Source organism: Hesperophylax consimilis, chromosome 6 (assembly GCF_061612785.1).
Source record: "Hesperophylax consimilis isolate HC1 chromosome 6, BYU_Hcon_1.0, whole genome shotgun sequence".
Taxonomy (NCBI): domain Eukaryota; kingdom Metazoa; phylum Arthropoda; class Insecta; order Trichoptera; family Limnephilidae; genus Hesperophylax; species Hesperophylax consimilis.
Window position 1 is genome coordinate 38,733,212 of NC_142841.1, and position 13,892 is coordinate 38,747,103.

The 13,892-nt window shown below is 36.0% G+C and overlaps 1 protein-coding gene across 1 annotated transcript in view; it reads right to left on the bottom strand.

Moving 5' to 3' along the window:
* The window catches only part of LOC149423328 (trypsin-like), a 28,660-nt gene extending 15,322 nt beyond the window's left edge, over positions 1-13,338 (bottom strand). Inside the window, exons 1-2 of the mRNA XM_089632954.1 lie at positions 13,266-13,338; positions 388-479 (exon numbers count right to left, since the gene is read on the bottom strand). Coding sequence (XP_089489080.1) covers positions 388-479; positions 13,266-13,323 — 150 coding nt within the window. The 5' untranslated portion in view covers positions 13,324-13,338. The remainder of the gene's footprint in view (positions 1-387; positions 480-13,265) is intronic.
* Between the last annotated feature and the right edge of the window lie 554 nt (positions 13,339-13,892).

Here is a 13,892-nt window from a genome sequence, read left to right on the forward strand (position 1 = left end):
TTAAGCCCTAGTTTTTATCACCATTGGGATGGGTATCAATAACTTTGTTTTGAATTTATCGCTAACCGAATCCAATGAGTGGATTTATTCATGAATTATTCTTTGTTGATTTGGATAATAGCATTTTTTCCATAATTTTGTAACTGAAGGGACATTAAATTCTCTAAAATATTCTAGGATATGTAAACATGGTTTTTTGATGATTTTAGTAACAATTTTATAATATTAGTAATGGTTGTGGGAGGTTTTATTTGCCCCTAGCCATCCAATAATTCCGTACTAGAATTGCAATTGCACTTAAGCGTAATACACCATTTAATTTTTTTATCAATTACGTTAAGATTATTATTATTATTGACCTGATTTAATAGATTATAACAGTTTTACCTGATAAGGAATTTGATTGACCGCGGCCGGGTATCCTCCAACAATTTTAGTGTCACTGCCATTTTGTGGCCGGTCGTATTGCGATGAAGCTCCTGGAAAAAAATATATATTACTGACAATATCGCTCGTAATGGCTAGCTGTGCCTTACCAAACCTCTGAAAATATTTATTTTTTATGGTCTCCATAAACCAGTATATAATATATAACAAGGAAGAATATAAATTTAAAATATATAAAGGTACATTAAATAAGACATAGTAAAAAAGATAACAAGTAGTAAGCAATAACAAATAGAAGATGTAAATAACATGCACATGTTGAATGTGCATTTCAATATTTGCGACAAATGCTAGTAGAAGCTGATTTAAACCTTTCAGACCGTGTGTATATTTGAAAATACATAAATTCAAGAACTTTTTCCTCACTCTCTAATATTAGTAATCTTTTCCAATTGCTGGTTTAACTAGCTTTGCACACTATTGTTTTTACAAACTTAAAGTACTAGTTCATGCGGTAGACATTTTTTATATTTCAAAAGGTTATTTATTTCATTAGGTTTAATCTCGACAGAATTTTTTCTTCCAATTTTTTGTGATATAAATTCAAAGTATTTTTTCAAGTTGAACGGTTTAATTTTTATCAAGTTGAATGGTCAACCATTCAACAAAGTTGGATGGCCTGTAGCATGGTTTAGAGGTTTAGCCAACTATACTCAGGAGTCTTCGTGCTTTGTTGTTTGTGAGCATATTTTATTTGAAAATAAATAATATTCCAGGAATCAACGAACGTGATATTTTAACGGGTTTTCGACATTAAATAAGGATTTAACTTGCTTGTGGGATACACAAGCAAGTTGGACTCCGATGGAAAAGCCAGGAACAAAGCTTTTTGATCCTTATGGAGCAGTTCAATTGTATTTGAAAAGAATGTAATGAAATTTTAATTCGTTTTTACCGATTTACAAGCCTTTTTCCCACGTTTATCTTTTTCTTTTCGTGTTCATAGTTGACGAAGCTACTAGAGTGATCGCAAATATAAGTTTTTTATAAAGTAGGAGGCAGTAACCTTAAAAATCAAAAATTTTATTCTTTTTTACCGATTTACAAGCCTTTTTTGCCCACGTTTATCTTTTTTGTTTTCGTGTTCATAGTTAACGAAGCTACTACAGTGATCGTAAATATTAGTTTTTTTTATAAAGTAGGAGGCATGCCACAAGTGTTCCCCAGAGTAGAAACTGTTGAAATTGAACCAACGAATGTAGGTCTCAACGGTTGACACACAACGGTTGAACCAACCAAATAAGTGGTCTGTAGTGGGTTTTATTTTTTTTTATTTTTTATATTAACTCCACACAGGAGGCCCTGAAGAAAATAATTTCCCTCAGGGCCTATGTCATCTTTGGGGATGCTGTGTGGAGGGTCTTTTTGTGGAGAGGAAGGAGTGAACATGGGTCTTGAAGAGTCCCATGTTGTAGGAGGGAGTAAACACAGAGGCCGGCAGTTCGTTCCACAGCCGAGCTGTTGAACTTAAGAACGAATCGTAGAAGCGACCCGTTCTCATGTGACAAATGTTGGGCGCGCGTTTGGGCAGGCAGCCAGCTTTTTGCTGATCTGCAGGTCGAGTTCGAATTCTAATCGCTTGATTAAAAAAACCGCGTTTCCACTTAAATGTTATAATGTCAGAGATAAAATCTCATTCTCTTCGTACATATGTCATTATTAATATCTTGTTACTCATTTGAAATTTGTTGATTTTCGTATTGAGATAACATAAGCCATTTCAATAGATTACTGGAAGCTATCGACAGCCGGTGATTTATTGAAGTGTTTAGTAACGCGAACCTTTATTAAAATACTCTTGAATAAGCATTAACATTTTGGGAGATATTTTTTTTTATTTAATATACCTATATAAGTGAGTACAGGATATAATATGAGTAGGTAAAATATATTTACATTACAAATTATATTTATATTTATTTTTCGGAATAACTTTATTGAGTAAAACCTCAAATTGTAATATTTAATTATTGAAGACAATATTAGCGATTTCTAAACGAAAATCTGAAACAAAAAAATCAGAAAAGGATACGGAGATGTGTTTCAGATTTACGTTTAGAAATCGCTAATATTGTCTTCAATAATTAAAAATTATATTTATCTTCGTAATCTCACCAATGAAGAAACATCATAGATATAAAAAGAGAAGGAGATACGGCATTGAAGCGTGCCTGCTGTCGCCAACCTAAGACCGAACTACATGGACTATCAGTTGCGATTTGCAGTAGTAGGAATACCAACATAAGAAAATATGAACAGAAATTATTTTGGCTGTCATCCCATACAACGAAAGCGAATTTTCATTTTACGTAATTAAAAATTTCCCAAATGCAGATAGTTGCCTCTTATAGTAATTAAGATGAATTAAAAGGTTTTATTGTGGCTAGCGATCGGAAATTGCGATTTGTGCATGCTTAAAGATCTGTCAGATTACGATGTGTCCGAGCAGGAAAACATTAAATTTTTTCAGAAAGTTTAAAAATTCCCGTGTATTTACGACTATAGGCTTCCTGATTATGCAAGAAAAGAAAAAAATAATAATGGGGGCTTCATCTTTACTTGATTCTGCAGACATTTTTTAACGCAATGTGATAGTGATAGATGACAGCTGAAGTGTTCTTCTTCATCGTATGGTTAAACAAGCTTTGATAATTTGTGAAATCGTAAACTTGAGTTGCGCCGTGATAGAAGCTAGATTATTAGTTACAACCAGTTTGCAACCGGCAGTTGTCAACCAGTTTCAGTTGCCCCGTGAGCAGATGGACTAACTCGTAATGTATTTCAAAACTGGAACTGATAGTGTAAATAATTCGGAAAGGTTTTTTCACTGGTCTGCGCTAGGAAACCCCGACTTCATTTTTGTAGTTGTTTGTTCGACGTTTTGAAAACATTTAGTCGCTGATGACCCAACTGAATATGAACGAAAACTAATATTGTTTGCGCAAACATTTAGTAAGATGTTTGTGGAATTGGTTGTGCAAACTATACATTCTAAAATTAAAAAATGCATAATGATATTATTTTCATACTTTCAGTACAAATATTATCACAAGCATTGAACCAAATGTTTGTGAAAACGTGAAACATTGGTCAGTGATTTTATTGCTAGCAGTAGCGGCTCCTGACTTTTAAGTGTGATAAAGTGCTGAGTTTGAAAAGTTCGATATTATTGATGTTATTTATTCCAAAACTATTTTTTTTTTGGAAATTCTGTTTTTAGGAAATCTGTTTTTGCAGTGCGTTGAACCGAATTCCTGAAAATCTTTATAAAAAAAACAGAATTTTCGGCAACAACATAAAAAATACCATTTTTAATATCAACACTTGCACACCCAAAGTCAAGAGCCCACTGGTCACTCGGGTTGTTTTTGGCTTTGTCCGATGTTTTGAAAATATTTAGTCACTGGGGAGTCGATTTTGGAATGAATTCATTATGCCACCGTTTTTTAAATATTGTTTTGTGTAATGGACCACACGCAAAGCAGTTACAATTACAGATCGTGGTTCGATTCTCTGTAGCAATTATATATTTTTGTCTATATTACGTTTTTTTACAAAATTATATCCCGTGGTTTTTATGGGACTAGTTTTTTTTTACTAGTTTAAGATAAAATTGTCATTGCAACAATAACATTTGGCTGTCATCAGTTGTTTTGTTTTGCTCTATCTAAAATTAATTTTTTTCCATTCTATTTTGTTTTCTGGCCAAAAAAAAGTGTAGTGTGTTGTGCCTTGAGGTTTCTTCTCCTTTTTGATCTTCCAGGAGTCACTTTTCGCTGCTGATTTCCAGATATTTATAAACTTTTTTACTTCTGTCATTTTTCATACTATTATTGTAGTTGTTTACTGTTGTGAATAATGGAGGAAGATTTCCCTCCTGGACCCCCTACAAAGCCCCCAGATCCCTCTCCGGACCCCCCAGACGGGGAAAATGTAGAAATTTCTGACAGTGATTCTGTCATTTTGACTTCTACCAAAAAAAGGAAATTTACTCCTTCTTCCCCAATAAAACTTTACTCGCCTTTGACTTCACAGTCCCCACCAGCACTTTCTCAACTTCCTCCAACAAACTTTTATTCTCTTCATTCCCGTGGCCCATTCATAGTATACGCCCAAAAACTGAGCAAGGAAAAACCATCCACCCTCTTGAATTTGGCAAATTCCTATCAAATAGCAAGAATCTTTCAATCAAGCCTGGAGGTGTAAAAGCCGAGGGTCGCTTCCGAATCTCCGTCGAATTCCTCTCAGGGTCAGCTGCCAACAGTTTCATCAAAAATATCTTCATTTCATCTAATTCAAAGTTTAAGGCATATATCCCTACTTTCAATGTCACTCGCATGGGCCTGGTCAGAGGTATCTCGACCGATCTGTCCATCGAAGAAATTCTGTCTTCACTTTCAACCCCCCAACACATTGGCAATCCCATAAAAGCCAGAAGGCTAAATTACAAGGACTCCTCTGAGGGTATAATTTCCTGGAAGCCCTCTCAATCTGTCGTTATCACCTTTGAAGGTCAATCTCTTCCCTCCCATATATATTTATTCTTCAACTCATTACCAGTTGAAATGTATACTTATCCCACCACTCAGTGTTTCAATTGCTGCCGTTATGGTCATACCAAAGCTGCATGCAGATCTCAACCCAGATGTTTTAAATGTGGAGAAAACCACGCAGCTGACCAATGTCCTTCTTCCTCCTCACCTAAATGTTTTAACTGCTCAGGCTCACATACAGCTATCAACACATCTTGCCCAGAACAATCTCGCCAAAAAAATATTAAAATTTCTATGGCCTCTCAGAACTTGTCTTTTCTGCAGGCTTCTAAACTATTCCCGCCTGTCAAAAAATCATTTGCTGAGGCTTTATCCAGCAACTCCTCATCCAACCCTCTTCCCTCCACTACAACAACTTCTTCTCGTTCAACTAAATTCACATACAAAAACGCTATTTCTAAACCGGCTCCTGGATACGATCAGCAACAACACAACTCACTACTCTTAAATCCCAATGGTTCACCTCTTTCAAATGCCACAAATGGGTGTGCAAATAATTATAATCCGTCCTCAATGAACTCTCTTAAACTTTCTGAAAAACTCTCCCAAGACAATTCTTCATTTATCCAAACTCTTATTATGCTTCTAATTGACCTTATTTCTTCTCAAACTAATCTACCGTCCAACGCTGCTACTATTATTTCCACATTAAAATCATTTATTCAAAATTACTCTTCAGGATGTCAGAATACTTCAGTGGAATAGCCGAAGTGCTATTTCTAACAAATCTGATCTCCTTAACCTATTAAATTCCAACATTATTTCTTTGGCTGCTATCTCGGAGACTTGGTTTACTCCATCCACCCACTTTAATGTGGGAGGGTATTCCTGTCTCCGCGACGACTGCCCGGAAGGTTCGGGCGGCGGTGCTGCCCTTTTTATTAAAAAATCCATATCATTTTCCCCAATAAATAATATCAAACCCCCCAATGCTGACTTCCAAATGGTTGCAGCTAAAATAAAGGACACATCCTTTATTTCAGTCTATCTTCCCCCAACAGCCCACTTCAATAAACAAACTTGGTTGCAAATTGTAAGTCAACTAAGCCCTCCTTTCTTTATATTAGGCGATTTTAATGCCCATTCCCCCGTCTGGGGTTCTGCTTTCTCCCACCGAGATGGTCGAAGTGTGATGGATTTCCTAGATCAATCCAACCTTTTCCTTTTGAATGACGGATCTCCTACTAGGATCTCACGCCCCAGCACAAACCCCAGTGCAGTGGATCTATCGATATGTTCTACTAGTTTGGCTTCTCTCTCCTCGTGGGTGGTGTCCCCCGACCCTTGCTCCAGTGATCATTTCCCGATCACCATTACTTATCAAACTTCTTTCCAATCAGACAAGTCTCATATTTCGACAAAAATTAAAACGAAACACACCAAATGGGATGAATTTAACTCTCATATGGACAAGTTCCTACTAAATTCACCCGCCACCGATATATTTTCCGTCAAAGATGATTATAATAACTTCAAATCAATGCTCATAACTGCAATAAATAAATCAAATCCTCCCCCTAAAACTAAATCTCTCAAAAAACTCCCTCCAACTCCCTGGTGGGATGAGGAATGTTCCAAAGTAGTAAGAATTCGGAAAGCTAAATCTCTTTCCTATCGTTACAATATGACTATGGAGAACTATCTTATATACAAAAACGCTGAATCCAATGCCAAAAGGGTATTGAGGTCAAAAAAAAGATCCGGGTGGTACAACTTCTGCAGTTCAGTATCTCCGAACACTCCAATTTCGGAAGTTTGGTCTATGATCCAAAGATTTAGATCTTCCTTCAGTTCACCATCTCCTCGAGCGTCTCATTCTAAATGGATTGATGAATTTTTGGACAAAATTGCCCCCCCTTCTGTACCTAACTTAGATGAAATAACGCCCATCTATAATACTCCTATGTCTAATCATTGGCTAGACTCTCCGTTCACCTTAATTGAGCTAAAAAATTGTTTATCAACAGTCAAGGACTCATCTCCAGGCAGAGATGGTATACCTTACAGCATAATCAAAAATAGTAATGATAATGTTCTAAACCACTTCTTAAGCATCTTAAATAAAATCTTCCAGACTGGTATAATGCCTGATGACTGGAGTTGTCAAATAATCATCCCTATTTTAAAAACAAACAAATCACCAAATTCTGGATCCAACTACAGACCAATCGCTCTTTCATCCACCCTCAGTAAACTTTATGAAAAATTAATTAAAAACCGATTAGAATTTTTTGTCGAGAGTAAACAGCTTCTCTCTCCATCTCAATTTGGATTTAGGAAAAAAAAATCCACTCAAGATAACCTTGCCATCATCAGTACTGATATTAATTTATCAATTTCTAAACAGGAAGTTTGTCTTGCCGTCTTTATAGATATAGAAGGCGCCTTTGACAATGTTTCCATCCCAATCTTGAAAAAAAAACTTCTATGCCTTGGCCTTCCCCCCATGTTTGTCCAATCTATTATTAATCTATTTCTAGATAGAAAAATTTTCATTGAACTTCCAGATATTTTTCCTCAAAGTAGGTTTATTTGGAAGGGTTTATCACAAGGCGATGTATTGTCCCCCTTACTGTATAATATATACACATATGATATGCATGTCGCTATTCCCCCACAAGTAAAAGTTATTGAGTTCGCAGATGACATAGCTTTCTTCTTATCATCCAAAATCATCCCTCTCGCCGTCAAATATCTTAACGAAGCCATGAATGCCCTTTGCACATGGCTCACGTTAAATGGTCTTGAACTTTCAATCCAAAAGACTCAGTGTGTCACCTTCTCAAACCGCCATAAAAACCCCCCCGTTCAAATTTTATTTAAAAATTCTCCAATCCCCAACGCTTCTGAAGTAAAATTTTTGGGAGTAACATTTGATAGGAAACTTAAATGGTCTTCACATATTAATAATTTAGTTACTAAATGCGAAAAAAATTTAAATATCATCAGATCATTATCTGGCGTTTGGTGGGGTGCTCACCCTACTTGCATTAAGTTGCTTTACAACGCACTTATTCGAAGCCATCTTGACTATGCCTGCCCACTTTTTAGTACTGCCTCAAAAAATGTACTTGATAAATTAGACAAAATTCAATCTAAATCTTTGCGAATTATAACTGGAGCGATGCAATCGTCACCCATCAATTCCCTTCAAGTAGAATGTTCTGATCCTCCTCTTTATTTAAGGCGTCAACTATTTGCTGACAAATTTGTTCTTAAATTTTTAAATTCTAAATGTCATCAGGTTATCCCCAGCGTCTCGTTTAGGCCAGTGCAATTAGCGCCAAAAAGGGGGTCGCGATCGAAGTAATTCCGGTAGTCCCAATTTTTTTATATATTATATAAACTGATTTCCTGATGTAAAATCTGAGTTTCCGACCTTGGCGCACCTGTGCTCGCGCCGCCATTTTGAAAAAACTGGCCGAAATCGGGCCAAAATCTAGTTTTTCCCAAATATCTCATTTCCAATGCAAATTTCGGCTAAAGTATCTTTACAAGTATAATAGAACATAGAATGACCTACAACTTTTCTACAAACAAATTTCTTCTATCTCTAATAGGTACCGAGGTAGAAAGTCGTAAAGGTGCGTATATTTTTGAAAAAACAAGTTTTTTGCGCGACTAGCTTTGGTTTTTTATAAATACCTCGTTTCCAGCGGAATTTCATGAAAATTTTATTGATACCAATTATGTAGATAATAAAATTTTAAAAAAGGCTGTGCAGTTTTTATGTTTATATAGTTTTTTTTACCGATATAAAGAATAAACAAATCTAGGTAGGTACGCACAGAAAATCAATCACGGTTTATTATCACGTTATTAGATTTTTGTTTGCATTTTTAAATACATACATCTATAAATTTACTAGAGGGCACTTCGGTATGGGGGGGCTACCCCCCACCCTTCTACTTCTCCCCTCCAGTTCCCTTCACAGACAGTTCCATCCTTCGTTGGACTGCTGGATTCGTTTATCTGCATAACATTTGTGAGGGTATCGAGTCATTCTGTGGGATCGAATCAGAAACGTCAGAGCAACATGTAGAGATGAGGCCTACAAGAATTAGGAGGGATGATCGAGACGTTCAAACTCTCATTGATTGGTTTGCTTGCCATGAACCATTTCCTAAAACAAACGTGATTATGTCTATTAGCAGTGGCACAATCGGGGATAGCAAAGTCACTTGTCACATGGCTGAAAAGATGGGGAAATTAGCTATGTCTAAAGTTATCAACCAGAACTTTGGAAACCTACACATAAAACGTAATGATGCGATAGTTTCTCTTGCGGCGGTGACCAGCAGTGTCAAAAATCAGGGTGTGACTATGGCAATAGATACATTAAAGCTATTCCATCGTATGTGTATTGCCAAAAAGTCTGAAAGTGAACTTAAAAAATATTTTAAATATAAACTCTCTCCTGTACCATTGTCTCTTTTCTCAGAAGAAGGCATGCGCAAAGGAACGAAGTCTATATTTAATCATCATTCAACCCTCTACCAAATAATACAGAACTGGGAAGCAGTAAAATATACGTAATTGATGGAGGATATTTACTGCACAAAGTGGTATGGGGTCGTGCTCAACTTTTTTCAGTAATTTTCCAGCAATATGTCAGGTATGTACAAAATCATTATGGAGCCAATGCAGTAGTGGTATTTGATGGATACCCAGATTCTATGGAAAAGAAAAGCACTAAAGGGGTGGAAAGAGCACGGCGTGCCAGAGTTACAACTTCTGCTGAAGTTTTGTTTTTTGAAAGCATGCACCCACAAGTGCCACAGGAAAATTTTCTGGGAAATGAGAAGAACAAGTCTCGTTTTATTTCACTACTCAGAACCTCATTTGCACTATCCCACGTAACGACAGTACAAGTTGAAGAGGATGCTGACGTTCTCATAGTGAACACAGCAAATTCATTGTCATTTTAACATGATGTAGTCATAATCGTTGGTCAGGATATTGATCTGCCGGTAGTCCTCACAGCTCTCTCACCTCCCAACGTATATTACCAAAAAGTTGGAAAAAATAAATCACCTAACGCGATGTACTCGAACAAATGTTTTAAACACCTTGAAATAGTTGAAAACATTTTATTCCTTCATGCCATAAGTGGTTGAGATACAACTGGAGTTCCGTTCGGTCAAGGCAAACACAAATTTTGTAATATTCTTCTCAAAAACCACTCAGTGAATGAACTTGTTCGTGTATTTCAAGACCCAAAAGCAAAGACAGAAACAATCACTTTGGCTGCCGAACAACTATTTGCACTTTTGTATGGCGGCAACGAGAAATCGAATTTGGAAAATTTAAGGTACATCATTTTTGTCAAAGGAGTAAAAAAGAACAAATTCAATTTATCCAGGCTACCACCCACCAAAGATGCAGTCCAGCAAGACGCTTCAAGAACATACTTGCAAGTGCAGACTTGGCTTGGTCACGATAAAGATTCGACTGAATGGGGGTGGAAAAAGGATGCTGTTGGGTTACTTACTCCAGTAACAATGTTGAAGGAAGCTGCACCTCAGGCCTTGCTGAACTTCATATCATGTCAATGCAAAAAAGGTTGCGCTGGAAAGTGCACCTGCAGAAAGTCGGGTTTGAAATTTTCCTTACTCTGCATTCATTGCAATGGCAACTCCTGCGAGAATGCTGTAGAAGCCTTTGATGACGATGACGAGGAATATGATGATCCAGTCGCCACAAATTTGGGTGATGAGACAGATGAAGAAGCTATTCAGGGCCAGAAGTAAGAAACTATAGTCAAGTGCTCGTACTTCTGTCTAAACTGATCTACCATTAATTTTATTTTTTGTTATGCTGACAACTTAACTAATAAAGAAAAGAATGTCAATAAATGTTAATTTCACGAAAATACCAATTTTTTACCTTTTTATGTACCTTATCATCTTAATTGTATTAATAATCTTAAATGTATGTTGTTATTACGTTGATAGGCATGTCAGACCAAGCTGCGATCACAAATGTAGTGGCTTGGCCAATTTTAGTGGTCTTCCCATTGGGAATGTATGACGACCGATATGCTGAAATAGTCTATCTACTATATTTATATCTAGTTCTGACACAGGCATGACGATTGTTGTCAACGTATATGTTCTTAGAACCATAATTGTTAAAGAAAAATAAAATCAAGGAATGCCAAGTTTAAAACACCTAACCTCTGTTTCAATTTTTGGCCTGGTTTTGGTGGATTAGAGTTTGGATACGTAATAGAGATAAAAAATATAAATTATATACCTATTTCTTTAACGAAATTTTATTTTCTACAAAATTATTATCAATAAATTTTTCACAAAATTGTACTGGAAACGAGGTATTTATAAAAAACGAAACCTAGTCGCGCAAAAAACTTGTTTTTTCAAAAATATACGCACCTTTACGACTTTCTACCTCGGTACCTATTAGAGATAGAAGAAATTTGTTTGAACAAAAGTTGTAGGTTATTTTATGTTCTATTATATTTGTTAAGATACTTTAGCCAAAATTTGCATTGGAAATGAGATATTTGGGAAAAACTAGATTTTGGCCCGATTTCAGCCAGTTTTTTCAAAATGGCGGCGCGAGCACAGGTGTGCCAAGGTCGGAAATTCAGATTTTACATCGGGAGATCAGTTTATATAACATATAAAAAAATTGGGACTACCGGAATTACTTCGATCGCGAATCGCTAATTGCACTGGCCTAGTTGTTCATTGACTCAACCCATTCATCTACAAACAGAGCTTCAACTAAACCTCTTCCTGACATCTGTAAAAATTTTAAGTCTCTCTCAGAGCTTCACATCATCCAAAATGATCTACTACCCTTATACAAATTAAAATATAGTCACGTCACCCTATCCCCAACAATAATAGAAGGGATCGGAATCCTTAAAAGTCATTCCAATCTCCCGGCCCGAACTGTCAATAATATGTTCAATGACATTATTTCATCTAAATGGCCCAACTTTTCTCTTTTATTTACTGATGGATCCAAATCTCCCGACTCTCCTAACTGTGGTATAGGTATTAACGTTTACCACAATAATTCTAATGACAGAATATTTCATTCAATTTCAAATCAATTTTCAATATTTTCAGCCGAGTGTATTGCAATAATAGAATCTCTCAAATATATAATCAAAAATAATTTTGAACATTCCCTCGTTCTCTCTGACTCTCTCAGTTCCCTCCAAAAACTTAAATCCAGTCCTCTTCCTCATCCTGATGATCACTTTGTATGCCTTATTCGAGAGATGATAGCCTCCATTCAAAGCTATGGTAAAACTGTAACTCTGATTTGGATTCCTGGACATGTTGGTATCATGGGTAATGATATTGCGGATGCCTTGGCAAAACAAGGAGCGTCCAACCCTGTTGTTACCCTCGTAAACCACATTCCCCTATCTGACATTTTTTCCATCATCAAAGATAGATCCCGCAATGTTTGGTCGGAGTATTGGCACATTGCTAGTCAATCCAAGGGTCTGCTGTGGCCTGCTATGCCTCAATATAAAGGACTATTCCATCAAAACCGTGGTTTCAGCAATTCCCTCATTTTTCCAAAAAAGAAATTTCTTCACTCATTCGAATGAGGATCGGACATTGTTCCGTTCCTTCCCATCTTTTTAAAATTCACGTTGTTGACTCCCCAGATTGTACATTCTGTGGTCTAGAAGTGGGAACTTTAGATTACATATTTTTTGGTTGTCCCTCTCTAAACAAATATCCTCTATTCTATCAAGCCTTATCTAAAATTGCCTCCCCTCCATTCAACATCTCGTCTCTTCTAAGTCTGAACTCGACTACAATTTTCATTATAATTTTGAAATTTGCCTATTTAAATAAAATTAATATTTAAATTCACCTTTCATTTCTCAATAATTTTAAATGATGGCCAAGAACACCCTTGAAGGGTGAAAGCCAGAAATAATGTTAAAAAAAAAAAAAAAAGATAAAATTGCATTTAATTTGAAACATTACCCCCTACAATAAAAAAATATTTTTACTGTTTACACACAGACCAAGAAAACCATGATTACATCCAGCATGTATCTTGTAACAATCATAATCACTATTTCACTACAATTATATCCTTTACATTCAGCATGCATCTTGCAATAATCATAATCACTATTTCATTGCAATTATACCTGTTACATCCAGCATGCTTCTTGCAATAATCATAATCACTATTTCACTTCAATTAATCAATTATATTTTATTAAAATTAAAATAATTATCCTTTTATAACAAGAAAAATGCAAACCTTTTACAGCCAGAAGCAACACGACTGCAAAAACGGGGGAGAAAGATTTCAGATCCATGGCAACTTGAACTATACAACGATTACTGCACTCAAAAATTTGTTCTATTATTTATTCTGTATGAGAGGAGATAACAAATGATATTGAAGCTGATAGTTACTATAGGGAATTCGTCCTCGAGTCCAACCACCAATTTCCTCTACCTTCCAAGTTTCGAAATTCTTAATTTTCAGAAATAATTCCCATGATATTTTTTTTCATAAAACACAATAAAGGAGGTCAGAAATATCCATGACTCCCTCCTCAGCATGACCATAAGTTCATTTAATGTTGATCCAGAACTCATTTTATTTTAATTTTTTAACTTGCTTTTCAAAAAAGAAAAATAATTCATTAAAATATTCCATAGTTAAACGTTCCACAAATACCCAGTATCGTCGCAATTTCATTCTTCATTGCACATTCAGTATCGAAACGTGGTTGCTTGAAATGGTATAGCCTTAAAATATGGGAGGAGGGTATGGGTACCGCCGCCCCGGGAATCATCCATTAGATAATGTTTGGCGACGTAGTCCGGGTTCATGAGCCGGATCGAAAGAGGATGGCCCTGAAGAAAATAATTTCTATTC